Below are 27,398 nucleotides of genomic sequence, written 5' to 3'. Positions count from 1 at the left end.
ATCTAAAATAAAATTGTAAAAAATTATTTCCACAAACACTTTTGTGGATTTGCAACAAAATATCTTTAGAAATAATGATCATGGGGTATTAATACTTTTGGTAGGCACTGTGCATAATCAAAATTTTGTGTCATCTATTTTGATCATACAGAGAACCTTTTTAATTCTTGCCAATAAATAAAATGTTAATGGATCATTGAGACACATCATCATATCTAGTAGAGAATAATAAAAAAAAGATTAGAACGTGAATTTAAATCAGCCCCTTGAATCATTGGTTCAAGGTTCATTGGTTCATTGGTCCCTTGAACCAATGATTCAAGGGACAAATGTATTAAATAAATCTGGCTGTCCTGTATGTCAGAAGGAGAAATTGAGTCAGACATAGAATACACCTTGAACTGATGTCTTTATTCATGGCAGGAATAATTATTTCATTGCACTCCACAACCACATTTTATGAACAGTTTCACTGTGAAATCTATTAAAGGTGTAGTACGAAAAACGTTGAGCAAAAGGTCACCAAGCGAAGGTATTTGGAAACGTCCTCAAACAAAAAAAAACAAAAAAAAAACAACAAAAAAAACATGGCCGGGAAAATATTTAAGTCAACTCTGCAAAAAGAATTTAATACTGAAAGTAGGTAACACAGGACAATGATAAAAGATCTTCCCAATATGAGAAATTGCAGTATCTTGCTTTAAGTACTTTTGGTTATTCGTACTTGGCAAAAAAAAAAGTACCAACTTGTGACACATGGCAAGAAAATGCAGTTAAAGGTAAAGAAAAAAAAAAAAAGAAAACAGTTGACAACCCCGGTCAGATTTAAATAAGCGCTTTGCTAGCAACTAATTGTTAAATCTCAATGACGTATTTACATCTATTCACTAGAATACAAAGCAAAACAAAATAAGAAAAATAAGAAACGTGTGGGGAAGAGTTCATTTGGCTCACCTCACAATACAGTCAAGCTTCAGGTGTGTGGATTTACAAAGGAGTGCTGAAGTCAAAAATGTAGGCGTGGATTTTTTTGGATCCCGTCGATGTGCTCAGACATCTGCCAATCTGGAATCATTTATCGTCCTTACCTTATCTAAAAAAAACAAAACAAAAAAAAAAACAAAAAAAACAACTGCATCTCTCCAGACTACAGTAAACTTAGTTGACCCCTGAGTTTCTAATGCAAAACTAGTGTATGAAATACCTCATTACAGTGTTTTAGTGCAAGCCAGCAATATGCTCGATTAAACAGAGGTATATTAGGATAGCACCCAAGCCGACAAGATTCCCCAGAAACTGTTATTCTGCCAAATCACAACCACCACCACAGCAGGTGATGTTTGTCCTGTATCCTTGTGAAAACTAGCAGTTCAAATGCTTGAATTTGTAATACATCTATAAACATGTTTTTCATAGAAAATATAAATAATATCCCTGAATGAAACAGATTCACAGCATTTTATTGTTGAGGACTCCAGTGCTACTACCATAACTTGGCCATCAAGTGTCCCCAACCCGTCCAGTAAATGTCCCGTCTTCACTGTGAAGCCTCCAGCCGCGCTTTCATTCGCTGTCGCGGTAACTAACGGTCCGCTTGCCTCGGTTCCGAGTGTTGACGCGTCTCTGTGGTTCGCTGTCCTCCTCTGAGATGCGTTGATGGCGCCGCAGCCTGAGCTTGCAGCTCGTGGGCCTTTCCGTTCGCGTGCGACTTCTCCTCTTTGGACTGCTGTGGGACCCTGAGCTGGAAAAGGAGTGTTCAGAGGCTGAAAACATCGGCTTGCTTTCCGAGTCTGAACTGTGTTTGCTGCTGCTGTAGCTCTCCTTCCGTTTAGGCTTTGGCTGCCTAAGGCTTTTCCTCCTCCTGTTTGACTGAACGTCGTCCTCCTCTTCTTCCTCCTCTCTGGAATCAGAGTGGGATGAAGTGTCACTCTCTTTGCCATCTTGCTTGGATTCCCTTTTAAAGCTCTTGGAGGAGTCTGACCTGCTGTTACTATTGCTGTTGTTTAGAGGCCCTTTCTGCGCGTCTTCCTCCTCGTCCTCAGAGTCTGAGGTGTAAATCCGTTTCCTCTTGGAAGTGACCTGATTCTTTCCTTCACTGGGAGACGTTCTCCTGGACACTCTTGTGTTGTACCCCTCTTCCCTCGACTCCAACTCTCTCTTGTTGCCGTTTCTTTGCCTCCGCTGGTTTTCTCCTGTCACATCTTCCTCGGAAAGAGAGTTATCAACTATGTATTTCTTTTTGGGTAGAGCGCGAAGGTTCAGCCGTCTCTTTGATGCGTCATCGGAATGATCCAACTCTTCGTCTGACGATCCAGTGGAGCGTTTCCTCCACGACTTCCTCCGGGGTTTGTACTCCTCAGAGCTTTCCGAAGCCGACGTGGAGTGAGGCCTTTTGGTTTTGCTTCTCGTTAGTTTCCTTATTTCAAGGTCAGACCCATCGCTGGAGGGACTTCTTTCCAACTCCGCTTTCTTCGTCCCTTTCTTCTGTGGGCTTGATCGTTTTGGAGGAGGATCGCTGAGTTCATCGGATTCCCCACCATCCAATGTTTTTGTTGAGGCAGATTTTTGTTTGTCTTGGCTTTTTGATGCTGACACTTTACTTTTTTTCTTTGAGTCCCTTTGGAATGATTCTTTATCAGTCCTTCCATTTTGTTGAGGCCGTTTTTTGGCACAGTACTCTTCATCTGAACTTACAGGAGTTTTATTCCGTGTGGTTTGGCGCTCATTGCTCTCCTCTGCCTCCTCCTCGCTTGCAATCCTACTTCTTCCAGCAGTGCTTCTAGACGGTTTGTGAGACAGAGGTATCTGGTTTTCCTCCTCCTTTGCAGTTTCTTCTTGCTCAGAGTTGCTCTCAAATTTATTTTTTCCACTGTGTCCATTCACTTGGGACAACGTATCTGTAGGGGGAAAAAAAAAAAAAAAAAAGAAGTCATGAAACTGATTATAAAAACATGCAGTAATGTAAAAATGTAAAAATAGTCACCATTTCTCCTTGTTTTGGCAGTGTGTTTGGTTTTCTTGTTAACTCCATTCTGTTTAATCTGGGAAGAGGATGAAACCTCGCTCCCAGTGCCATCTTCCTCACCCATGGATTCGCTGTCAGATTCCTTAGTATTCTGGGAACCTAGAAATGTTTTAAGAAGACAAAACGGTAAAGCTCCACCCTTAATTGGCACAAAACAGTAAAAGTCTAAATTTATGTATATTTTCCAGCGGTGTTCTAGACTTTAAAATCTTTGCTTACCTTCAGTCGACAACTCTCCGTCCGACTCAGAGCTGCTCTGGATCACCGCACTACGTTTGCCAGTACGAGATGCGTGGCGGAGCCAGCTGCTGCTGCTGCTGCTTCTCGGCTTCCTCTCTTCCTCTTCGTAGTCTTCATCGGATGCCTCCAGTTGTTTCATCTTACTGACAGCGGCCCTCGCCGTTTTTCTCTTGAGGAACCTGGGAACGGTCACCTCTTCTTCCCGGTCCGAGTCATGGGAGGAGGCTCGGTCAGAGTTGCGTTGATGGCGCCTTTCTCGACGCGACGCCCTGCTGCTGTGGCCGTTCATTTCTGCTCTGCCTTCTGAAAAAAAAGAGAGCCATTCGGAACATCGAAGGCTGTCAACACCTGCCTTTCCATGTTTTCTCAGAGCAGAGAAGTAACATTGAATTACAATTTTCTGACAACGAGAGCCTTTTGGTCTTGTCATGTGTCTCACCTGCTCTTGTTCTGTCTCTGGCAGTTCTGTTTCTGGTCTGCCTTGTGCTTCTGCTGGTATATTGATGGTCCGAAGACTTGGAGGAAACATCTCCATCTTCTTCATCCTCTCCTTCACTCTCGCATTCCTCCTCCTCATCTTCACTGTCACTCTTATCAGCTAGCCACAAAACACATTTTCAAAGTTAATTTGTTTAATAGATGACTTAAAGACAAACCTATGTCGTCTGGGCGAAGTTTACTCCTGACCTTTTTGATTCTTCTTCTTCTTCTTGGAAGTTTTGCTTCTTGTAACTCTGGCTTTGTGTCTGCTTTGATGACGCTTTGAAGACGCTGGACGCGTCTCCTCGTCATCTGAATCACTCTGTTCATTCTCGCTTTCAGACTCTGCAAAAAAAAAACAAAAAAAAAAACTTAAGTTTTGAGAATCAATCAGCATAACCAAGATAATAAAATTTTCCTAAGTGTGAAAAACGCAGGTATTGTATCTGTAGCTGTAAATCTGCCTTTTCCGCTTTCCAAAGTAAGACTCTTGCTCTTTGCATCAATAATTGCAGAGGTGACTGCAGACACATCCCCATCAAAGTAAAGAAAATAAGGATTTGTGGGTCAAAATATTTAAGTTACACTTCCAATTTGTAGTCTAGAAGCGTCAAGAGCAGAATATAACGCTAATCTGCGTATACGGTTTACATTTCAGCTGCTGTTATAAAACCAATGACGAAGCAAAGTTTGCTTGTACCTGCTGTGGATGAGGCAGCTTTGGAGCCGGAGTCGTCCTCTGAGGAGCTTAGACCTGAGCTTCTGCCTCGACTCCGCCTCGCTCTCTCAGGAACAGACACTTTGGCTGAGGTAGATTTTGTTATGGACATTGACTCCGATTTTTCCTGAGTTTTAACAGCGGACTTTTTGTGACTGGTGGGGCGAAAGGGGAGAGAAACATTTAGTAGTTTGACATCCAGCTGTTACAGTAACTACAATATGACAAAGACACTAGCACGGCACGGGAAATCCAGCAATTATTTTCTCAGTAGGATTCGCTGTATACTTTGATTCTCTTTGTCTCAGCCTTTTGGTTTTACTTTAGACTGCACATTTTAAAAGTCTACTTTCTATAAAACTTCCTGTTTTTACCTTATTTTTCAGACATTCAAAAGACTATCGAGGGTGTGACTGATGGTAAATATATTTGTACCTAAAGTCAGCTCTTTTGGTTGTCCACACACACATACAATATTGTTTTTAATACCTGAGCACATGCAGAATATGCAGTAGGTAATGAAAACAGACCAGACAGCCCAAAAGGTCTAATGTTTGTTTATTCAATAAATTAGCAGCAGAAAGGGTTTTTGAACCGAAAATGCTTATTTTGTCAACATATAGTTTGTGATCCAAGTGTGGTTAATTACAGATCTTGACATTATTACTATTTTTTATTTTATTTTAAAATCATGCGACAGCACTGGAGATGAGACAACACAGTGGTACTGCTAAAGCAAATAGAAGGATGTACCAAACCGTGCCTTAGAAATGGATGTCATATTTATGCATAATGCGATGTTTTTATTTTTGTTATTGAACCATGATCTACATGCCTGTTTAAAATGGGCTCTAGAAACAGAAAATGATTGGTTGAGGTAGGACTTAAAAAAGAAAACCAGTTGTAACAAGACAGAACTAGAGCACAGCATTCAGAATCCATAGTATGTTGAATTTGTCAGCCAACCACAGATGAGGCAAGACAAACCTTGTTGTGGCTGAGGACTGATCCTGCTGCTGCATTTTCTTGCGAAACCTCTGACTGCGGCGCAGCCGGTCACTGCTTTTGACGGCAGTTTTGTACTCTGATATGATTGTTCTGATCTGCTCCTCGAAGAAGGCAGAGAGTCGCAAGGTCATGCTGTAAATCTAAAAGAAGTAGACGGTTAAAGAAAATCCCTGACGACTCAGTAAATTTATCTCAAATGTGACGCCAGAAGAGATAAACGCTCCCTCCCCAAGCAGCAATTATCGCCTACCTTGGAGCGTTTGTTGGGCGTGTAAGCCTTGGCATTGGCAAATATTAAGCGCGTGTCTTTGCACAGCTCTATAGGGTTTTCATAGCGATCTTCCTCCAGAGTCCTTTTCACTGTGCCAAAGTCCATTGGAGTATCAATAATGTCAAGATAATCCTGGAAACATAAGCAAGACATGACTTGGAAGGCCTTCAAAGCTTAGAATAAAACCTGGAGTTGTTTGGATTTGCAGTCTCAGCTGATGTTCACTTACAGGATAGTTCTCAGGATCCACAGGCTGTCTGAACGGTTCTGAGTCTTCACATTCAAATATATAGTTGACTAGATGCCTACAATGTTCCTTCCAAGAATCTCGGTCTGGCAAGACCTCCACTGAGTGCTGCAGAGATTAACAAATGGACATTAACATTGTTAAAGACTTCATGATATCTCTTACTTTCTAGAGAAATTAGCTCCACCCTTTACCCAGAAAATGCTAATTTTATAACTATGTCCTTTTTAAAATCTGTGAAAAGACACTGTTCTCTCTCTTTCATTTTCCTGTAAAGGCAGTTAACATTTCAATTTATTAAAAAAAGTTTTAGAAAAGTGTCTTCTAGTAACTTGAACAGAAATAGTTGGAATTAACTGAAGTCTTTAATTCAGGGTCAGAGTTTTAGAAAAGAAAATTATCAGAAACTCTGAGCAGTGCATCAACGTAAGGATGTGCTGTGTTCTGCATGAAGTCAGTGTTAGTTTCTCTTGTTTACCTGACGTAGTCTATGTCCTGAGGATGTGCCTGGTGCTTCCATTTCTTCTTCCTGAAGAGAGCCAGAGTTGGTCAATATAATCATTTACAATCAAATTCAAGTTTTAAAAAAATACAGAAATCAAGTCAACAATAAATAAAAGCGATTCAATTTCAATTCAATGGCTTGCATTCACCGGGGAACCATCATTCAAAGCCGCTGCACCTCTAAGTGAAGCTGGCTGTTTTATCTCGAGCGTGCCACAGCATTAATATAAACAGTCGTTAAAGGTTACAACTTCTCTATTATTTCAGCTCGCAGGGAAGCTAAGGTAATTTTACAAAGTGCTTTTATGAGAAAGACTGTTTCTGAAAACACATAAAATATAAAAACTGCTCAGGTTGCCACATTCTGCCAAAGCTGCAGCCAACATCAACCCTTTCCAATGAGACCTGATCAAACCTGCAGCATTTCAACATTGTAAAACAAAAGACTTGTTTTTTTTTTCACTGAACTATTATTCTCCCTCATTATTCTTTGAAGACTTGCCTCATCATCATCGTCCATCTCCTCCACAACACTGTAGATTTCCAAAATATCCATGCACCTTGGATTACTAGAAAAACACAACAAGAAAATATGCAGAATATATTGAGCTTATAAAGTGTCACCAATTGACCATTCAAAACATAAAATACAAACAAACTATCTGAAAAACATGCAACAGATCTTACTTGACAAATCTCTGGAGAACGCTTGAGATGATTTTTGCAGAGTGGGCAATCTTGCTTCTTGGCTCATTGAAAGTGCGGGCGTTATGTGCAATATACCTGGCTTCCCAAACTAATGCAGAGAGGCGCCTGTCAAGCACAGAGGGGAACGTATGCAGCTTAGTACAAAACGTAATTTATTCAGATTTCAATAGACTGAAACAAAATAACCTTTGCTGATTATAAGGTGGATGGAGTGAAACATGACTGGAGGAGCACACCTGTAAAACCTGTTGATGAGCCGCAGTCTGATTGTGCCCAGATCGGTGGGATAGGCGATCACGGTGCAGTAGGTGGGATACTGGATTAAGTCTACCGGACCAGAAAACGGAGCTGCGATCTCTGCATTAAAAGCACAAAGAAAGGCAGATCAGTGCAATTTATAAGAAGGCGGCTTAATAAGCCAACAAAGAACAGACACTTCATCTTGTTTGGCATACGCACCGAGAGTAATGAGCTGGTTGATACCGGCGATGATGCGATCACACTCCTCGTCCCTGCTCCTCTCGCCCCACTCCCCTGGTACAGGTTTGTACATCAGCTCTTTCATCTCCTCCGCTGTCGCAGGGATACCTCCTCCATCTGTGTCTGGGGGCTGGGCTGCAAAGTAACAGCAGAGACGAGATTAGAAATTTGTCGTCAGGGGCCGCGAGCAAAACAGTGTGAACAGACGACTTTCTGAAAATACTTGAGCTGTGATTACCGTCGTCCTGTATAGGCTCCACGTCCCAGGGACTGAGTTTTTCGGTTTCTCCGTTGTCCCATCTATTGAAAACGCAAACATTCACACAGAAATCAGCGCCATTTAGCAGAATTTAAAAAGCTAAAATGACACTTCCAAACCTTCTGCTGTAAGGACCACAGAGTTCTGGACAAGTACAGACGTTTTCCTGGCTTTTGCCACTTAGACAATAATGACATACAATAGGATAATAGAGTCATAAAAGCTACATCATAATATGCAAAGTTCAAAAATGTAACATCATATCTTGAAGTGAAGATTTTAAGACTTGAATATGATTTTAAAACGGTGTACGCGTGTATGCAAAAGGTACCACCGTCACTCCACAAAAACTATTTTGTTACTTCCAAAAATGAACCATTATTACTTTCCCTACCACTGATCATCCATTAAAAATGTCAAAGTAGTTAATTATTATTATTATTATGCTTTGATTGGACATGATGGCAGTTATTTTTCCCACCTGACTTTGAAGCACTGAAAGAGGCTGTCTGCGTATTCTGGCTGGTAGGGCTCCTGACAGACGATGGTCCCAAACCACCAGGCATCATCGATCACTGAGCGAAACCTGTCATCTACCATAGAAGAAGAACAACAGAAGTGAAAATTCTGACCACTTTCTACATTTAACAATTCAACAGTTAATCACGTACATAAGTAACCCCACAGTACCTGGTAACATTTATTTCTTTATATGTTTAAAAGTTTGAATTCATTACTGAAATAAGACTAAACAAAATTCAACTGATTTAGAAAAGATTACACTAAAAGAAGAACTTACTTGGCTGCCAGTTTCGACGGAGCGCCTCGTCATAACTCTGCCTCAACACCAGAAAATCGATCACATCCGGCATGTCGTGGTACCTAGAGAAAAAAAACAACACAACAAAAGGGTGGTCTAATGACGGCATTTTTTTTCGGCGTATTATATTTTGTCATTAGTATTAATCTTTACAATCATACAACTAATATGCATTCATGAAATTCAACATGAGCTGCCTACTTGATAGAAAATGACTTGTCTGTGATTTTCTTGGTGCCGTGGTCGATGAGAGTCAGCTTCAGACAGCAAAGCGTTGGAGGGCAAACTTCATATTTAATACCAGTGATCTTCACAAACTCTTGGTCCTGGAAAACATGAAGGTTTTCACTTAATCGGTTCTGTTTAATGAGAACCTCAGGAACTTTGGTAAGACATGGACACAATTAATGGCCTTTTATATGCTGCTCTGAACACGATTTATGCGTTTTACCCGCAGCTCCATTTTTTTCCACGGCTGTTTTTCCAGGTTGATGGGATAGAGCTCACTGCGACTCACAGCGTCTACATAGGCCTCATGGCCCTGGCGGAAGTAGATCACCTGGGAGAAACACAAGATTTAATGCCTATGAAGACTAGCAGCATATTATATCAACTTTGTGGTAACTTGTGGTGAAAATAGTAGTGAAAAAGCATTTTAAAGGTCTGATACCTCGTCGCCCATCTGTGGAACAAAAGGAGACTTCCTGGGAATGACATCGGTGATCCACGCCGACGGCCTGAACTCGTTTGACACTTCTCTGTTAATCGATGGTCGGGGCTTTGGACGCTGATTGGAGCACAACAGGTAAACCATTTAGTGATTTCAAAATCTTGCTTTATCCCAATTAAAACAGCATCAACGCAAATTAATCTATTTAGATCCCGGCAGCAGCAGCGGTAAACTCACCCGGGGTGACTTGGCTTTGGCTTTCTTAGCTTTCTCTTTGCTTTTCTTCACAGGTTTCTCCTCCTCCTCCTCACTTTGCTGCTTCTCCTCCTCTTCCTCGTTGTCTTCCTCCTCCTCTTCCTCGGAGCTGCTGAGTCTGCACCTCACTCGCTTACGTGACGACAGTGGCGTGGAGGGCTGCAGGTTTATGCCGGCATCTGCTGTCCAGTCAGAGTACTCGCTGGATGTATGGCTGCCCAATCAGAACATGAAACGTTTTCAATTGGCAACAGCGACCAGAGGAGCCTCAGAGAGCCATCTGAGGTGACAATGGTCTAAAACAGAGGAGTTGAAGAAAAGTATCTTTCTAGCAATTGGTAGAAAAGAGCACAAGGAATCGTACTTAGAGCTGTCACTGGTCCACTCTTCTTCATCATTGGAGGTATCCAGTTCACTGCCATCAATGTCATTGTCCTGGGGAAAAAAAAAAAAAAGGTAAAAGGTTAAAAATAAACTGGGACCACAGAGATGTGGGTTATATCAATACAAACTGACAAGAAGAGTGACAGTGAATTACCTCAGTGTGAATATCTGAACTAGCCGTCTCCTCGCCTTCTTCACATGAGAATTCAATAAGATCTGAGGAACCTCTGCGGCTGTGAACTCGCTTTGCAGCCGAAGGTTCTTCGTCTGAATCATCCTGAGGACGGATGGGACCGAGTCAGCACCAAGAAACACCAACAGATCGACTGCTGCACAGGATAAACCAACTACAACACAATTTCATCTCAACAAAAATGTTTTTCGGCGCATCCATCAGTGTTCAATTAACATACATACCGTGTTTCACTCAGTGATAAAGCTGCTAAAATAAATTGGATTTCAGTGATATTCTAATTTATTTAATTGGTCTGTATTACCAAAGAAACACGTCTTAATTCAGAAATGACTTCTGCTATGTCCATGGGGAAGACTTCTGACTTAACAGTCACAAATGCTGAAGAATCTGAATGTTCACAGAGGGACGTATCCAAGAGTATTCATAGATCATTGAGTGGAAGAAAAACGTCTTAGTAATAGATGCTAAAGCGAGGCTTGGCTGGAGGCTCAAGCAAAGTCTGTTCATCACATTTATATAACAAATAAAAATATATTAGGAGAAAGACACCAGCTCCCCTCAGAACCCTGCATCCATCTGTTGTCTTAGATAACGGATGGATGGATAAAAATGTATTACAGTCTGTATGTAATAAATCTTAATCTACAAGTTTTATTCTTTAAAACTAATAATGAAATTGCAGAGAAGCTCTTCTTCAAAAAATGGCTAAAACTGAGACTAACGCAGCAAAGCAACAGCAGACCTACCCGAAAGCTGCCATAGATAATCCGTCTTTTCTTTGTGTTGTACAGGAAAACCTCCTCATCTCCTCTGGCTGTGCGAACATCCTCCTGGTTCCTGAAACATTTTACACATTGGTTATTTTTTTTGAGAACATTTATGATAAAGGTGACAAAAATAGCAATTAACTATCACGTAGAAACCAACTTCAACTTCTGGGTTTCTTTCGTATTAATAAAAATTGAAAACTACAAACATCTGAGCTTAGCCTAAAATATATTTTTGCCACAGAAGATTATAAAATCTGTATCCTTGACTAAAGTGGTACTATGAAGTCCTTTACGTTTCAAGTTGTACCTACCCCGAGTCACCAAGAAAACTTATCACAAAGTAGCATTTAAATCACGGTCTCTTAAAGTCAAAGTCTGGAAATATTTTAGGTTGAATTGTTTCACCTGTAGTTGCTAGCTGCCAGTTCAGGAACCACCACCCTGCGCCTCCACGCCTGCAGGTCTCTTTCTGTGGCCATCTGACTGCGAGGAGCGTTTTGGTGCATCTGCCTCACACCCTCCACCTGGCCACTTCGTCTCAGACCCACATTAGGAGGTGACTGCACATCTGCTCGCTCATTCACAGACACTGGATGGACGGGGGAGGGGGAGAAAACAAAAGAAAATCCATGAACAAAATTCAAGGACACAGATATAAAACGATGCAGAGGAATATGGCTGCTACCTCTGCGTGGAGTACTTGGTGCTGGTGCCAACACCGGACCTTCTGGTCTGGCGTCAGGAGCTGGTGCTGCTTCTGTCCCGACCTGGTTCTGCCGGTCCTGTTGGGCCTGCAGCTGTCGGATCGCCTCGTCCAGAAGGCTGCTGCGTCTCACTGAAACCTCTTCAGGTTCTGCCGTCTGCTGGCTGATCACCTGCTCCACCACCTCGCCGTCACCTAAAGAGAAGACGCGGGACGATCAAGGACCGTTGTAAGTCATATGGGTGCCTTTAGATGAATTATTAGAAGTTGATTTCTCAGTCAAAATAAAAATAAACTATATGCTTTGATATAATGTTTTCTGTAAAGATGAGTAAAGCTCCAGCCTTACTAGTGGCTACGTATCCCAGCTGAGGAACCAGATGTTCAGCAGCGATGTTCTCCCTGCCCGGAACGAGACGCTGGTATCTGGAAAAAAGCCGAATGTTTTGTGAGGAAAAGACAAAAAGAAAAAACAAAAAACCAAGTGGCATCAGTAAAAATTCTCAATCTATAAATGAAACACAGTAGGGAAGTAAAAGCTAATAGTTTTTTTGTTTGTTTTTTTTTCAATCTGGAACAAGAAGTCTAAAATATAAGAATGTAGCAACAGAGGAGCTTCATGTGTCCATTTGCAACTTTGTGACAATGAAAGACTTGATGCTAAATTTAAATGATTGCCAACTTATCAGGGGATCAACTCTAATTGTCTGAAGATAGGCGCTGGACATTTTTCAACCAATGTGTTCCTGATCAGCGAACGACCAGAAGGGTTGGAACGAAGTCAGCAAACTTCAAAGCCTAGGTCGATAGATTCCATGAGTTTGTTGAAAAGCTCATGTTTGACCATTTCTAAATAAATGTGACTTATTTAAGTCTCACCAGGGTATAAGTTCATTCCTCCTTGACTGATTCGACTTATACTGTTAAGCGTCCAGAATATAAGGTAACAATTTTTGAGTAATATCTTAATACAGGAAATTTATTGTCATTTTTAAAGAACGATAAAAAAAAATGAACTACTGTACTAAAATTTGCATTTGGCATTGTATTTAAAAAAAACATTAGTTTGTTCTTAATCATCTAAATCAAAATGAATACGATTCATTGTGGACGATACGGAGAGTTATGTAGTTGTCCTTTACAGTCTGATACCTGGGTGGATGGGGGTTTCCATCTACATCGACCAAGAACGGAGGGGGCATCAGATGGGGAGCTTGCTGTGTTTGCTCATCCAATACAAAGCCATTGGCATCTCGAATCAGTGGCCTGTAATCTGTGTGGAAGAACACCTGGTCTGGAAGCTGTGGAAACCAAGGGAAGAATTATTTAAATAAAATAAAAAAAACTCTTCTTTTTTCACTTTAATGTCCAGTAGACATCCCCCCCCAAATAACTACTTCTCTCTATCAAACACGTATGAAAGGTTCGTCTTCTGTGCCAAAAAGATTTATAATTTTCTCGATCTATTTTTCTTGCCTTTTCGTACGGTTTGGAGCTGCCAAAGCCAAAGATGAGCAGATGGCCGTGCGAGTCTGTGCAGGCAAACCGCTGACCATCAGGAGTGAATTTGCAGTCAAAAACGGCTCCGTGACCCTGACCCTCAATCTGGAATAAGAAAAACAAAGTACTTGAAAGGAGACCACGACAAGTGTATTTTACCCCCTCCGGGTAAAAGAATAAAAGATGTGTGAATAAACTTGATTAAGAAACAACATTACACTGATGTAAATGGTTGAAAGCCCCAACAAATGATCTACTAAATCAAGAACTCGGCTCTCAGCCTGCCATCATTTGTCACAATTAGCTTCATGGTAAATTCTAAATAATTGAATTGCACTGTGTTACTGTTGTCTTTCTCAATCTGTAAGGATGCTGTCCTGCTTGTGCAGAATGTGTGTGTGTGTGTGTACCATGTTGAAGTAATGCCGGGTGTTTTTTCCTCGTTGCAGATCCCAGATGAAGACGTTCCCGTCGTGGCCAGCAGACAGGATGATCCTGGCATCAAAGGGGTGAGGTTCGAGGACAAACACCTCAGCTTCATGGCCCTGAAAACATCAGTAGGATTTATTAACTTCATTTGAGAATAATAATGGGAATAATTAGTGTTGGGTTTCTTCACTGAGCAAGACAAATCTTGGGCACATGTACTTTTAGGATATGTAGCAGCTGTCCTGTGTAGGAGTTCCACACTTTGAGGAGATGGTTGTTAACAGCCGTGACGACTGTATTGTCATGGCGATCCCACGCAACCATGGTAACTTTGGGTTTAAAGTAGTTTTCCTCTTCGCTTGTTGACTCAGCACTAATAAGAGAAGGAAACGACGATAAACTGGCACCAAAAACAGTCCAACTCATTAACTCAACAAACACTTTCAGTCTGTATCTAATGGTAATTTAAGTCGAGTTTCCCCAATAACACTGCTGCAGTACATATACTGGGACCTGTTTTTGTTCGACTGAAGCATTTCTCTTTCATCTTGCTCAAAATCAATATTTAGTTGCTCGGCTCTCCTTAGTGATAAAAAAGACATTCTTCTTCCTTGTGGCAGAAAACAATCTGGCAGATTGGTCATGTAGTTAGACTGTGTAGAACTACTTCAGCTCTGTACATATTGGAATGAACTAATCAATCAGCTGGTGATCACAGTTAGGTTTTCCAAGATTAACTCTGATCGCTGGGTCAAATGCAACATTGAATTTGTCTCTACTCACAGCCAACAGAAGCTTAGATGAAGACCATAAAGCTTCAGTAATATTTTTGTTGAGTAAAAACTGATTAAAGTTTGGAAACATGTTTGGGTATATTCTTGTACTTCCTTTTAGGGGTGCATCAATTGTAGTTTTCTGGCTGATCAAAAGCCCAATTTGCTGATTCTGATTTTTGCTGATACTTTTTTTTGGACTGAAATGTTGCTAAATAATAGCAAGAAAGTTGCTGAGTTGGCAATAGTTGTTTATTGCAAACATACAGAGGTGACCTGGTGGGTTAGCACGTTAGTCAAACCTCTTTCACATGAGGGCAAAAGAGGACAGTGGTTGATTTTTAGACCTTTGCTGAGGTAGACAGATCGGGAATACAATCGGTTTCACATGTAGGTATCAGCCGATCGCCGATGTCCCAAAATTAAGGAAATGGATGCCGAGACATCGGGTGGCCGATTTCGGCTGGTCAATAAATTGGTCAATAAATTGCACCCTTAATTCCTCTATTGTCTTTTGGATTTCAAACTACTTCTTCCAACAACTAACCTGAGAGATATTTTCCATCTTATGTGTTACAGTTATCCAACAGAAGACCAAAATACATGTGGACAAAGGACTTTTCGGTGTACACCATAGTTTTATATTACACAATCAGTAAGCAATAATCAAAATACCACAAAGAGAAATTGATGTTTTAAGCTTTATGTTAAGAAATTAATGTTTCGAGCCCTTACCCAGGAAGAGTTGCAGACATGTTGAGTAGGATGCATCTCCAGCGCTGCCGCTGATGCAGCTTCCAAATTCGAGCCGTTCCATCTCGACTTCCGCTTACAAACCTGAGACAGAACACGGTTTCCATTGCACAATTAACTCAGTACTGACTTAACACAAATAAACGGTGTAATAGTAAATACACATACCTTTCACCTGAGTGGGAGAACTGGATGCTGTCCACTTTATCCTAAAAAGAAGCCCAAAAAAATCCCTCATATTGTCAGTGGTTATAAACTTAAATGTTACATGCAAATGCCAGGTTTACATGTTAGAAAGTATTTGCTATATGGTAGAAAAGAGATAGCCTGCTAACCGTGTGCTCATGGAGCTCTGATATCTTCTCTGGACTCCCGCTTCCCAGGTAGTATATTCTAATGACATCATCTGTGCTTCCTGTTGCCAAGAACATCCCACCTGAAAGTAAGATCATTTTGTGATAAGTTTCAGGTTTTCCCAAAGCTAATGAGTTCCCACTTAGGTAACTGTTGGAGAGGAAAACACAGTAGCAAGATCCATAAAACTCAGCGTGAAACACTTTCAGCATTTGTTCATGCTTAAAGAAATCTTCACCTGGACTGAACGAGGAGCACACAGTCTGGACCCCTGGCCTTGGCCGCTCTGTAAACTTGTGTGGCCGATCGCTTTAGGGAGAACAGAGAAAAATATTGGCAAGTTTACACAAACAGTGATGGCTAATCTTCACCGAAAAGGACAGACAAGTGACAGAAAGGGCCAGAATCATCCTCAACATGTAGGGGTCAAGGAATATGTGGCACAAGCCGTCTCATCAGCATCCATCTACATGTCTGCATTTCAAACACATCACGTGGCTTTTTTTTTTTTTAGGTTTATCTTCACATATTATCGGCTCAGCTAATTTATAAATTCCCTAGTATCTACAATACATCATAGACTTTATTTTAAGTGGAAAAAGCAGATTTTTTTCCATTCTTGCCTTTCCAGAGTTAAAATGGTCCCCAAACACAAAAATCTTTAAATACTAAAGGCAAGATTCTTGAGATTTAGGAAAAAGTTATTTTTATTTTTCTCTTTAAATTGTAATTTTAAAAAAGGTATGCAATTTCTCTTGTTAAAATATTCTGGTGTGGACGAGTGTCAGTAAGTTACTTTGAAATCAACATAATTGAAAACAAAATGAAATCTAAAATTCATTAACTCTTGAACAACCATCTACATTATGCAGTTTTCATTGTTACATTTTTTTTTCTTCTTCCTTTATTTAAAAAAAAAAAAAGACTGTATTAATCCTAATCATTTCTAAACTTATTTTCACCTCTGTCCTGCTAAAAGAAGCCATGCTGACCTGAAGTAGATGTTGTTGACATCCCACTGCCAGAAGCAGACAGTAGCATCCGTTCCAGTGGACAGCATGTAACGTTTGGAGCCCTTTGCAAAAGGTGAAAACTAACAACAAAAGAAATGCGGGTCGGTACAGTGAATACTCAAGTTATTTTATGCAGAGAAACTTCCTCAATAATAGAGGGTTGAACATTAACGTCCCACTAAGCTCGGGTGGGAAAAAAAACCCCTGAAAAATCCAGACTCAGGTCATCAGAGATGAGCATAAAGTTCATTTCGCTTTCTGGAGTGCCTAAAAAGCAGTGAGTATCTCATTTCATAAAACTGGTAGACCTGACAATCACAGCACCCAACTCACTACAACACCTACCTTCAAAATTTGGCTAATAAACACAATCAAAAAGGCTTTTGGTTTACTTGTTAAATATGAGGATCAGGGCTTCTGCATTTGGTTAAGTTTTTACACCAGTAACTCCAGAGGAAGTGAAAGCTGAACGGAGCTGTTTTTCAAATAAAACAAGACCTCAACTGACCTGCTCAATCAAGAAACATGTTGCATGGTGAAAAGACTGTACTGTCCGACTAGCAGGGTATATTGGTATATTATATTGACAGACTTCAATCTATAGGAAGTCTGTCAACCTATTCAGTCATATGTGGGTGACATTTCATTACTGCATAGTATGATTAAATAAAAGGTATTTCACAAATCACAGACAAAAATCAAATTCTAGATATGTTGTAGTCTTATGCAATCAAACAATACTTGAATGTCTTCAAATAACTTTTACACTTGCTATAACTGAACTGAGTTGTGGGGCTTTACTAAACAAAACATGGTTTGCAATGCTCTATAAAGTACTGTGGTGTTTGTTGTATTTCTACAAGACCTTTTTATTTTGTAAAGTGTGTTAGCACATTGATTGCTAACACAATTAATATGCAGAAAGCTGTAACTTATTTATCTGGTTGTAGTTTCCAGAAAAGAATACCTCTAAAATATTTGGTTAATATCCGATTCATCTCACAAAGATTTGCTCTGACACTTTGGCAAAAGACATTACAGTAAGAAGCATGTGTCACAATTCATTTTCCTTCAACAGATGAAGAGCAACACTAAGGTAAGTCTTGGAATAAAAAAAAATGGACAGAAAATGACGTATTGACTACATTCCAATCTCTCTGCTTTGGCAGGATGACAGCAAGTTAAAATCTTTAACAATCTAATATAGCTATATCGCCCCCCCGACCCTGGTGAAAAAAGAAAAAAAAAAAAAAAAAAAACACTGCGTAGGCAGGTCAGCTGCAGCAGTGAAGCAAGAGAACAGTCAGAGTTGCAAATAAATACACCCGACCAATAAAAAGCAGGTTAGCACAAACATAACAAATGTCAACTTGTTGAAAACGCAATTCTTTACCCTGTCTGACTGAAGCATATGAAATGCCAATGTACGTGTTGGTGAAATGTGTGAACATTTTCCAACTTTTGCTTATTGGAGAACCTGATCTAAAGAAACTTAACGTTCACCAGAAGATCGGCCAGTATGTAGCAACCGGGCTCCTTCTGATAAGAGAGAAAACAAGCAGCAACACAACAGCTGACAGAGACCAGACTGAGTGCAACAATAAAGGCATTCTGCCACGTCTTATGTAACCAGGAATAATCTAAACAAATATACGCCTTCAAACTGTATGAAGTTATATGAAATTTGTGTTAGATTTTTTTTTTATTTATGCTCTTTAAGTCTAAATCACACTGGTATCTTACAGCACAAACATTAAATCCTAAAAACATTTTTCCTTTTTAAAAATCATGTCTTAAGATGTCTGAGCTTTATTTCCTCGATACAAGCGGTTCCTTTTAGGACTCAGTTTTAGGACTCCACTTTAGCCAGAACAACCATTTAAACAGAAGTAGCTTTCACTGACTCACTGTAGTGCGCATTGTACTTAAAAAAAATGTTCTGACCCATTTTGCCTTCCTCTTCTTCAGCTTTCAAGTCTAACCCCGTTCTCTGATGGAACACAACCATAGCGCAATGTTCCAGGTGAGCCATCTCAAGAGAAAGGCTCACCTGTGAGAATAAACAGACCTAGCAGGAACAGTTTTAATACAGTCTCGAAAGCATTACAAATCATCAACTAGATATTAAAAATGCCTCGACATACCTAACCTGCCCTCCTCTTATCTTTACAACGGGAGAAAGTCCCAATTGATAAATAACAGGGTGTTTTTATTGCTGCCCATTTCTTTACCTGAAGGGAGGTAATGGATCCACTGTGTCCCTGCAGCACAGCCATAGGAGCACAGGTACGAAGGCACCACACACGGATGGTCTTGTCACAGCTTCCTGCAGCAATTAGTGTGTTTTCATAGTTGACAGCCAAGTCTGTGATTTCTGCAGAGTGTCCTCTCAATGTTGAGTGAAGCCTTCCATCGAGCGAAGACCAAATCTTCACCAAACAATCATCTGAGCCCTTAAAGACACAAGTTATTTTTGCTTCAGGACACGTGGTAAAACAGACATCAGGTAGAAAAGATTTTAGCAGCACACCACAACATGCATTAGGGATGTCCTGAGAAAGAACTATTTAAACGGTTGATATCGGAGTCCCAGATTAAACACGACTTCCAATACATGTACTGCAGTGCAAAATCCAGACACGTACTTCACAAAGAAATTGGTTTTCCTTCACAATTTTCATCTTTTTTTTTTGTAACCTTTACAGTCACCTTCGCAGTAAAAGAGGGAGTGTATTGGATGTTTCAGCTCTCTGCCATGTGAGTGTCTATTTTCAAATATCACTCGACATGGAAGACGAATCCTGTAGATGTAGAGCGGACACCCCATAAACAGAAGCAAGCCATGGCTTTCTGCTGTTATTACCTGTCACTTCGCTGCTCTTGCAAAGACATTTCCCCATTGTGGGACAATAAAGGATATTTCTAGTTCTATTAGCACTCGACCCAGCTGTCTGAAGGTTGATTTCCAACCTTGGCACCTTTGCTGCAGTTCCATCCCCAAATTCTCGTCTATCTCTCTCTTTGCCCTTTTTCTCTCCAAATAAATACCACTGGTCTCAAAAATAAATAAATAAATAAATAAATAAATAATCCCCCAACAATTTTCTGTTTGGGATAGAGCTGTACCGAGAGCAGCCAAAACAAAGTAAATTACATTTTATGAGCGTTTAAAGCAAAACCCTAACTTTTTAAAGCAGGAGAATTGCTGTTGCTGTACGTTTGTTCACACATGTTCAACTGGAACCGGAATAAAATGTTACAAGTAAAATTGGTCATATCAAAACATGCTTGGAAATGACAAAGCACCTCAAACTGATATGCATAAAAGCGTTGCCACAAGAGAGAGGAGAGCTCATTGAAAGATGCAGCGGTACATGTGGAGCCAGATACAATTAGAAACATAGGGAAATCCCACACAAACTCCAGTGGGTGTTTGCTTGAACAACTGGTAGACATAAAGAGGCAGAAGTGTATGGTATGTAGTTTTCATCTACATACCATTGGTATTTAATGCAGTACGAGATGGGGATTTATATCTGCCACCAACCTTTCTCCTGATTGGACATCCCTAATGTAGAAAACAGTCAGGCTGCCAATATTTTATCAGTTAGGACGAGTGCTTCCATCTTACTGTGAAGATCCTGAGACCGGTTCGATCAAATGCGATACAATACACTGCAGACAGATGTCCCAGGATCCGCCGATGCAGACGCATGTGCTCATATGTGCTGACAGGACAGATGGAGCTGAAACATTGCACTCCAGTCAGCTCCCTCCCTCGATGTACCTTCACTGTTAATAAAACACACCGGAGCACAGAGATAGAAATTGTAAGATTTGAAAAAGTGCTGACATTATGAGCCTCATTCAACATGTGTTGGTATGTTGAGTTATTAGATAAGCGAGAACCTCCACACAACTGATGGCCCACCACCTTAAGATGTGCACTGATTGCATAGACTGAAGATATCCCTAATGCAACAAACATCAGTGGCAGTAATTTCTGGTTTTACAACAGATTCTGAAAGTAGGCCATTGTGCCTCCAAACAATACAGCTCGTCAAACAAAATTCTGTTTCACCTACAAATTAAGATAGCATTGTTGTCAAGCTCAAATGTTTTTGTTACAAATTATTAAGCCATGGCTCAGGCCCCAAGTTCTTAACCAAACAACACACAGTGGGCCTGATGAATGTTACAGTAAGGTGTGCACAAACACCAAACAAACCGTTTTAGTTTATACTTATTCATATTTGCCTGGGAAAGAAAATAAAAAAAAATATCTGCATTAAAAAGTGTGGAGGGAGACACATTCTCAGAAGCCGTAAATAGTAACTTCATACGTGTAAAACACCCCAAATACCCTAGAGCCAAATATATGCATTACTTTTCTCATAGCAGGATAGGTTTCAGAGCTGAAGCACTGCTACAGGTGCGTCAAACAGGTTTAACAAGAATGCACAGAAAATAAGGCCCTCAATGCACAAAAGATTAGAAACTCTGTAACATCAGGGAATCTCGCCACTAAATTAAATGGAACAAATTTTATGTCAAAATTATGGCCCAACACTTCACCACGTGATAAAGGTGGCTTTATTGTGGCAGACAAACAGTGAGCTTAAAATAAAACAGCACTACAATGAAATCATCATCAAAATATTAAACTTCAAAGTACCACAAATAAAGGAAAGACAAAATCACAGCAGATGAACGGAACACCTCTCAGCAAATATGCTACTAGTTAGTTTCATTTGCCACACCACTGGGACTTACCCTGATGTGGAGGTTGCTTCTGGTTCAAAGGCCTCTCTGGTGGTCTGCCCCGATGAAGGGCTGCATATGATGAAACTTTGAGCTGCACACCGTCACAGTCTGAAAATCAGAAAGTTCATGATGTGCTTCTGCCGACTGCCAGATGAGTGAGTGGAACAGATGTCTCGGTATCACTCCTCACAAATGAACAAATGAAAAAACAACTGCTGAACAATCTCTGCTTGAACAAATGTTTTATGGAAACAAATTGAACTCCTCATGCGGTCTAAAGTAACAAAAACGCCGTCTCACATTCCTGAGCATAAAAATACACAAAGCCTGTACCTTTCGCAGTCCGAAGCATGGACTGCTTTCCAGACCCCAGGAGAGAGTGCACACCTGGGACACACGATGGGACCTCTTTATCGAGGAGTGGTCCAATTTGCTTACATATCTGTAGCAAATGGTCGGGTGCAACATGTCTGTTGGCAGCAACCTGTCAGGGCAAACACAACAAGAGCAGTGAAATTTCGCTATTCAGCTAGGAGCATATTTCCACAATTCTGTTGAATTTTAGTGTAAACTCTATAAGCAAGTCCCATACTTGTACCAAACGCTGTTTCACAATAGCTTATACATGGCGTACAGCTGCAAACTTGACTGACATAGGACCAGGTCCTCTTACCAGACCGTGTTGAGTTGGTTGAGGACTATCTGTATAACGTGTATAGTTTTAGTTTTCATAAAATTGAAAAATATTTGTTCGGCTCCTGTTTAGATCAACCTTTATTCACTATTGTCTGACATTACCGGCAGTAAATATTACCGGTGGGAACAGCTTACATAACTTTACCAGTCCAAAGCTATAGCTACACGTTTTTGAGAGTTGCAACAATAGTTCAAGCTTTGTTTTCCATAAAATCCAATTCTTATTTATAGTATCATAATAAATGTTATCCCAAGCCTCTTTACACAGGGTATCTACAAACAGCAGTTTTCACTTTTTTTGTTTGTTTGTTTTGTTTCAATAAAAAAAATAATAATAAATGCGATTTCTATGAAAATATTAAATTTATACAGTACAAATGCAACCAAAGAGACATATTACAAATAATTTATGTGTTTCAGGTCATTCTTAGTTATAATATAATGGACGAAAACTCAGTCTGTAATGCCAAGGGATTAAAAAAAAAAAAGTTATCTTATAGAACCTAGTCAATTGAGTCACTGATAAAACACCTTCAAACAAACTCTGGCACTTACTCAGTTTTGAGTTTGAACCTGGATTTATTAATCCCAAAGGGGAATTAAATAAAATCCTGATGAAATAGGCAATTTATTGTTAAATTATTGAAAAGCAAGGCAGTCTACATGCATTATTTATTTCAAGCTCCTTGTTAGCATTGCTTCCAAAGCCATTTCCTGCCAACATGTGCAGCACAGATGCATGGATTTTTGGAAAATAAACATAAGTGTGCCATGGGTCTATACAAATGTTTTCAACATTTTTTAACTACATTGTTTACCAATACTTTTAACGGATCTATAAGATTTTTTTATATCAAATATCTCAACATTGGAAACAAATAAACCTTAGTATTTTTAAATAAGACTATTGTCTGTTGTTAAATAATCAAAAAAATCATACCAAAAGCTTTCTCCAGTATTTTAGACGTTTAATTTGTGCCTGGAGACTGCATTATAACAAGTTAGGTGTCAGACAAAGTATTTTTTTTTCATGCACTTCTCACCCCTTGTTTCTCAAGGCGTGGTTTGTATGCAAATATTCTCTTTCTTTAAAGAACCAATCACAGCGCAGGTCACATGCAAAATAACGCAGAGACAAAGAAACTCGGCTTGTGATTGGCTGAGAAAGCAGTCTCAGCAAAGCGACAAGCCGAACAACCCACCCTAACTGCAATACGACAGCTGGTACAAAAAAACATTAAACTCCCATCCTAATGCGGGTTTTTGGTAGACCATTCAAAAGTTAACCATAAACAGTTAAGGTTTTCCGAACAAGTTAGGCTTTACAGTTCATTAAAAGTTAAAGATCTACATCAGCGGTTCAGATGGAAACCGAACAAAGACCGTAAACAAGCACAGAACGTGCAGCCCCCTCTGTCACAAGACAATAACAAGCATCGGCACTGAACTTGAAATCACAAAGTTAAATCTTACCACATCTTCGTATGTTCTAGGGTGTTCATTTCCCAGCCAGTCCAATCTTCCCGGTAAGAGCTGTCGAAAACAGTTTATCAAAGATGATTTACTTTAAAAATTGAAGCAGGTACACGCGTCTTAAAACCAGATGATGTCAAATAAGTGGGACGTAACGGGATATTAAAAAGTCCAAAGAGTTCACCAAGTTTATAAGCACAGTCAGCCTACAGCGAAGCAGCTAGTTAGCAGTTACCTAGCAAGCAGAGACAACCAAAATACAGACCTGATATTCTTCGAGTTCACTTGCTAGGACCTGGGGAGGAATTGAAATGCAATCCAGATTAGGGTGCCTGTATATTAACTATTATCAAGTGCTCGTCAACTATGTCGAAATACAACAAAGTGTGCCAGTGAAAGCACGCCAGCTCACCTCAGCCGCTCTCCGACACGGACCCGTTGTTAGGAAACGAGAAATCAAGTAATAGAGCTCTGAAACGGAACAGTGAGTACATTAATAGCCTGGAAATCAGTCCAAGAATCAATTAGCACGAGCGATATTGGTGTAAATCAAGCCATCAATTGGGGTTTACTTCTGCGGCTTACCCGACTCAAGGAGCGAAATGTTCCGACTTTTGGCCATGGAAACGGCCGTGATTTGGAGAGGTGGAGTGATCTTCAGACTAACTTTGTTGCTAAAGAAAAATCAGATATATTTATTTAATTTCGGTTACACGTCGCTGACCCCCTCCACGGTTGCTCCCGCTTTCTATTCAGCCTGTTTGCAGTCGCCATTGGAAGGATGAGGCCTCGGCGATACAACTTACTTCCGCCACGGCGGAGTAACACAGGAAAAAGGGGGCAGGGAGGGAGGAGCACTCCAGCAACAAAAGACACCACCGCGCGTTAGCTTGGTGGCTAGCCACAGTTATATTACATCATTGTAAAAATACAGAACTACATTGGACTAATTATTTTTATATTTTCAAAGGACAACACACATTTTAAAATTGATAAACACAGTGCTATTAATGTTACGCCCTCCCCCTTTTCTGATAGCAAGGTCGTGAGCTGTGCATGTGACGTCACCGATAACGGTTGCCAGCTCACTTCATCAAAATATACATTTCTTATGTCAAACCAGCGAACAAGTGTGAATACAATGTATTCTAAAAATAAATTAATAACTGCTACAAGCTTGTCGTTTTTAGCTTTAGCTTTGTATATTAAAAAAAATTCTCCTATTCATTTATTTTTGATAATTTTGATTACTGTGGCTTGCAGTTAAAAAAAATGCTCCTCCTAACGAAAAAACAAAACAAAAAAACCCCGTTAAAATAAAAAATGAAATTACTCATACATGCATAACACATCGTAATGTTTTCCAATTTATTTCTATTGATTTTAATCATTTTGGGGTGAGGTGAGCTGCAACTCACCTCACCCCAAATTAAAGTAAAACAGAAATTTGAAATTTTCCAGAACAGTCACTAACTAACACCAAGCCTCTATAGAGGACATGTCTGTTGCCAAACGAACTTGTCTGTTCACACAATGAAAATGAGAAATCGAAAGTTGAGAGGAATGAAAAATAGAAAAAATGCCCCAGTGCAGCCTTGAAAAGTTTATAACATTCTGTGCTCTATGGACAGCAGCTGAACTTAATGCTTCATATGGATATTTATCCATTGACATGGGTGTAACTGTCAGATACTTTGTGCTAAGCCACAACTGAACAAAGAATATCAGCTGTATTTTTGTGGGTTAAAAAGAATAAGAACTGGAGCCTTTCCCAATGGTTCAAAGCCACTAAAAGTTGTATTTTCATTAGCTATAAGCAATATTCATCAAAGCAAAAGGACATCAATGCTTGAATAAAAAAAAAAAAAAGATTTTTATTTGACTTTGTGAAACAAGTAGAATTTTTCAATTATCTTTTTTTTGTTTGTTTTATCATATCACTGTGTAATATAATCTTGGTTGTTTGTCTTCTATTTGAACTCTTGAAATGAATTAAATTTCAAGATTAAATTAAGACACTTGTCGAGAATAGGCGCCATACAAAAAAAGTCAACTGGCACAACAGACACACATGAAAGTAAGAAGGCTGAACTTTGCCTTACATATTAAAACCTAATTTTGTAAAAAAAAAATAAATAAAAAAATTATCTGCACTAATAAAATTCAATGCAAACTAGTTCACCCATTTTAAAGTAATTTTGATCATTTAAGTAAAAGGTGCATAAATATTACTTTGTGGATTTTCTGGAACTCACACATACTTTTTGTTAAATGTGCCTTACGTTTTCCAGAGAAACCACAAACTTTCTTTAGTCAAGAGCTACTGACTTCATTCTGTTTGGATATTTGACCACTTTTCTAAGCAGAAATGATTAGAAATTTTAAGTAACGATCATTTCTTTCTTGGTTGTTACTCGAGTCCATGTTAACAAAACCCTAACATCACTGTTGACAGTGACAATGGATTTTGTGACATCTTTCAGTTTTTGGCCAGTTTAACCAATATTAGTTAGGTTTTTTCCTGAGCAACCTACTTACTTCCTTTTTGCCACAGAGTAAGAATTTGGGTCAAATGGCTGAAAATTGGGCCCAGTTGGGAAAATTATTCTATATACATATAAAAATAGATTTTGAAGGCTGGAAGGTCTCTGAGAAAATTTAACCTTAGACCTACTGAAAATATTATGTGGGCTATGTGCTAGTGAAGCAATCAACAAACTCATAATTTATGTTAAGAGTGATTTATCAATTCAAAATTATGGCAGGACTTTGCCATAATAGTAATAATAAAAAAACACACAAAAAAGTGACTTCTATGCAGCTTTCTAATAGAAAATTGCATAGTTTTCTGATAGAAAGCTGTGGCTCTACAACATGGGGTAAGCTGTAGTCCCAGTGTAGAAAAGATGCAGGATTCACTGTAGGTAGAGGGTGTTGCTATTCATGTTAACATTATGAATGAAGGCCAAGTTAAAAAACAACAACAAACAAAACTTTGCAAACACAACCATTTTAATTGGCATTTTATACCACCTATAACATAAATGCATTTGGAAAAGATAAAATCCCCAAACTCAAGATCCTAAAAGGATAAACAACCAACTCTGCAATGTGTCTCACCGTTGTTTACTACTGTACCAGAAAATTAACATTTGTTTCAGATGGGGGTAAAAACAAAACAAAAAAAAACAAACAAAAAAAAAGTGAAAGCTGAGCACCAAAGTTCAAACACAAAATAATGCTTTAGCTTCCACAGCATTATTCCACTCACAGCATTTTGAGAATCCATAATAGTACCGGTGATATGGTCCCTCTGAACAAACTCTCTCGTTCTCTCTTCTGAAACATGTATGATGCCACAAAATACAATCAACACAATGACAGAAAGGGTCCCTTCACAAAAGCTTTGGAAATTTAACAGACATTTAAGTATTTTAAAAATGCAATCACATCCTTAAAAACAATGCCGTCTTAAGAAAATAGCTGATAAAAATATTCTCTGCATTTTACAACAAAAAGTAGAACATGACACCATCTCTGCTACTCTGCTTTCTCATCCTCTTCAGCCTTGTCTTCCTTTTCGTCTGCCTGATCATCTGCTGCAGCAGCCTGTCAATGAATAAAGCAGACATGTTTAGCAGTTTGTTCTTACTATGAAACCAGACCCATTAGGCACCAGTGCTAACGTACCTCCTCAGCTTTGGCCTCGCCATTTTCTGCAGGAACTTCTTTCTCTGCTTGGGCTTCTTTCTTCTCTTCAGCCTTGGCCTTTGCTGCCTCCTTTACCTTCTTGGTCTTGGGAGGAGCCTGTCATTAACATCAATGCAAGGCATTGGGGGAAAAAAAATAAAACAAAAATAACATGATCTTTTCAATCACAGCTTTAAGAACCAGGGTCTTGTGTG

The 27,398-nt window shown here is 39.6% G+C and overlaps 1 protein-coding gene and 1 long non-coding RNA gene across 3 annotated transcripts; both read right to left on the bottom strand.

Moving 5' to 3' along the window:
- Positions 1–390: 390 nt before the first annotated feature.
- On the bottom strand, positions 391–24,397 carry brwd1 (bromodomain and WD repeat domain containing 1). Of its 2 annotated transcripts, none has more exons than XM_007575916.2 (44): positions 24,079–24,397; positions 23,906–23,964; positions 23,759–23,788; positions 23,494–23,553; positions 21,658–21,808; positions 21,334–21,432; positions 20,192–20,352; positions 18,792–19,013; positions 16,540–16,640; positions 15,786–15,856; positions 15,529–15,629; positions 15,362–15,402; positions 15,176–15,277; positions 13,887–14,040; positions 13,649–13,783; positions 13,215–13,343; positions 12,891–13,039; positions 12,088–12,164; positions 11,721–11,933; positions 11,441–11,624; positions 11,012–11,102; positions 10,224–10,346; positions 10,050–10,120; positions 9,668–9,899; positions 9,431–9,547; positions 9,212–9,319; positions 8,962–9,086; positions 8,740–8,822; positions 8,422–8,533; positions 7,920–7,981; positions 7,661–7,816; positions 7,438–7,558; positions 7,181–7,306; positions 6,996–7,062; positions 6,468–6,518; positions 5,972–6,097; positions 5,722–5,874; positions 5,451–5,611; positions 4,446–4,618; positions 3,953–4,093; positions 3,705–3,863; positions 3,245–3,568; positions 2,984–3,124; positions 391–2,897 (listed from the first exon to the last, which is right to left on the bottom strand). In XM_007575916.2, the coding sequence occupies exons 1-44, from the start codon at positions 24,113–24,115 to the stop codon at positions 1,564–1,566; spliced, it is 6,633 nt and encodes a 2,210-aa protein (XP_007575978.1). In that variant the 5' UTR covers positions 24,116–24,397; the 3' UTR covers positions 391–1,563. The 2 variants fall into 2 exon arrangements, with proteins under 2 accessions (XP_007575978.1, XP_007575979.1); XM_007575917.2 differs by having other exon boundaries at positions 3,953–4,090; positions 24,079–24,395.
- Positions 24,398–26,490: 2,093 nt separating this feature from the next.
- On the bottom strand, positions 26,491–27,374 carry LOC103154607 (uncharacterized). The gene is made up of 2 exons (XR_001659213.1): positions 27,184–27,374; positions 26,491–27,102 (listed from the first exon to the last, which is right to left on the bottom strand). It is a non-coding gene; the product is annotated as an uncharacterized LOC103154607 (long non-coding RNA).
- Between the last annotated feature and the right edge of the window lie 24 nt (positions 27,375–27,398).

Source organism: Poecilia formosa, unplaced genomic scaffold, assembly GCF_000485575.1.
Source record: "Poecilia formosa unplaced genomic scaffold, Poecilia_formosa-5.1.2 Scaffold392, whole genome shotgun sequence".
Taxonomy (NCBI): Eukaryota; Metazoa; Chordata; class Actinopteri; order Cyprinodontiformes; family Poeciliidae; genus Poecilia; species Poecilia formosa.
The sequence above is the reverse complement of the archived record's forward strand: the minus strand, read 5'-3'. Positions and strand labels throughout refer to the sequence as shown.

Coding starts and splice junctions, on each gene's coding strand:
- brwd1 (XM_007575916.2), bottom strand. CDS start 24,115: ATGGCCAAAAGTCGGAACATTTCGCTCCTTGAGTCGG. Junction 7,817..7,919: donor GGAGCCTATACAGGACGACG/GTAATCACAGCT, acceptor GTTACTTTGCAG/CCCAGCCCCCAGACACAGAT. Junction 6,519..6,995: donor AGATGGACGATGATGATGAG/GCAAGTCTTCAA, acceptor GGCTCTCTTCAG/GAAGAAGAAATGGAAGCACC.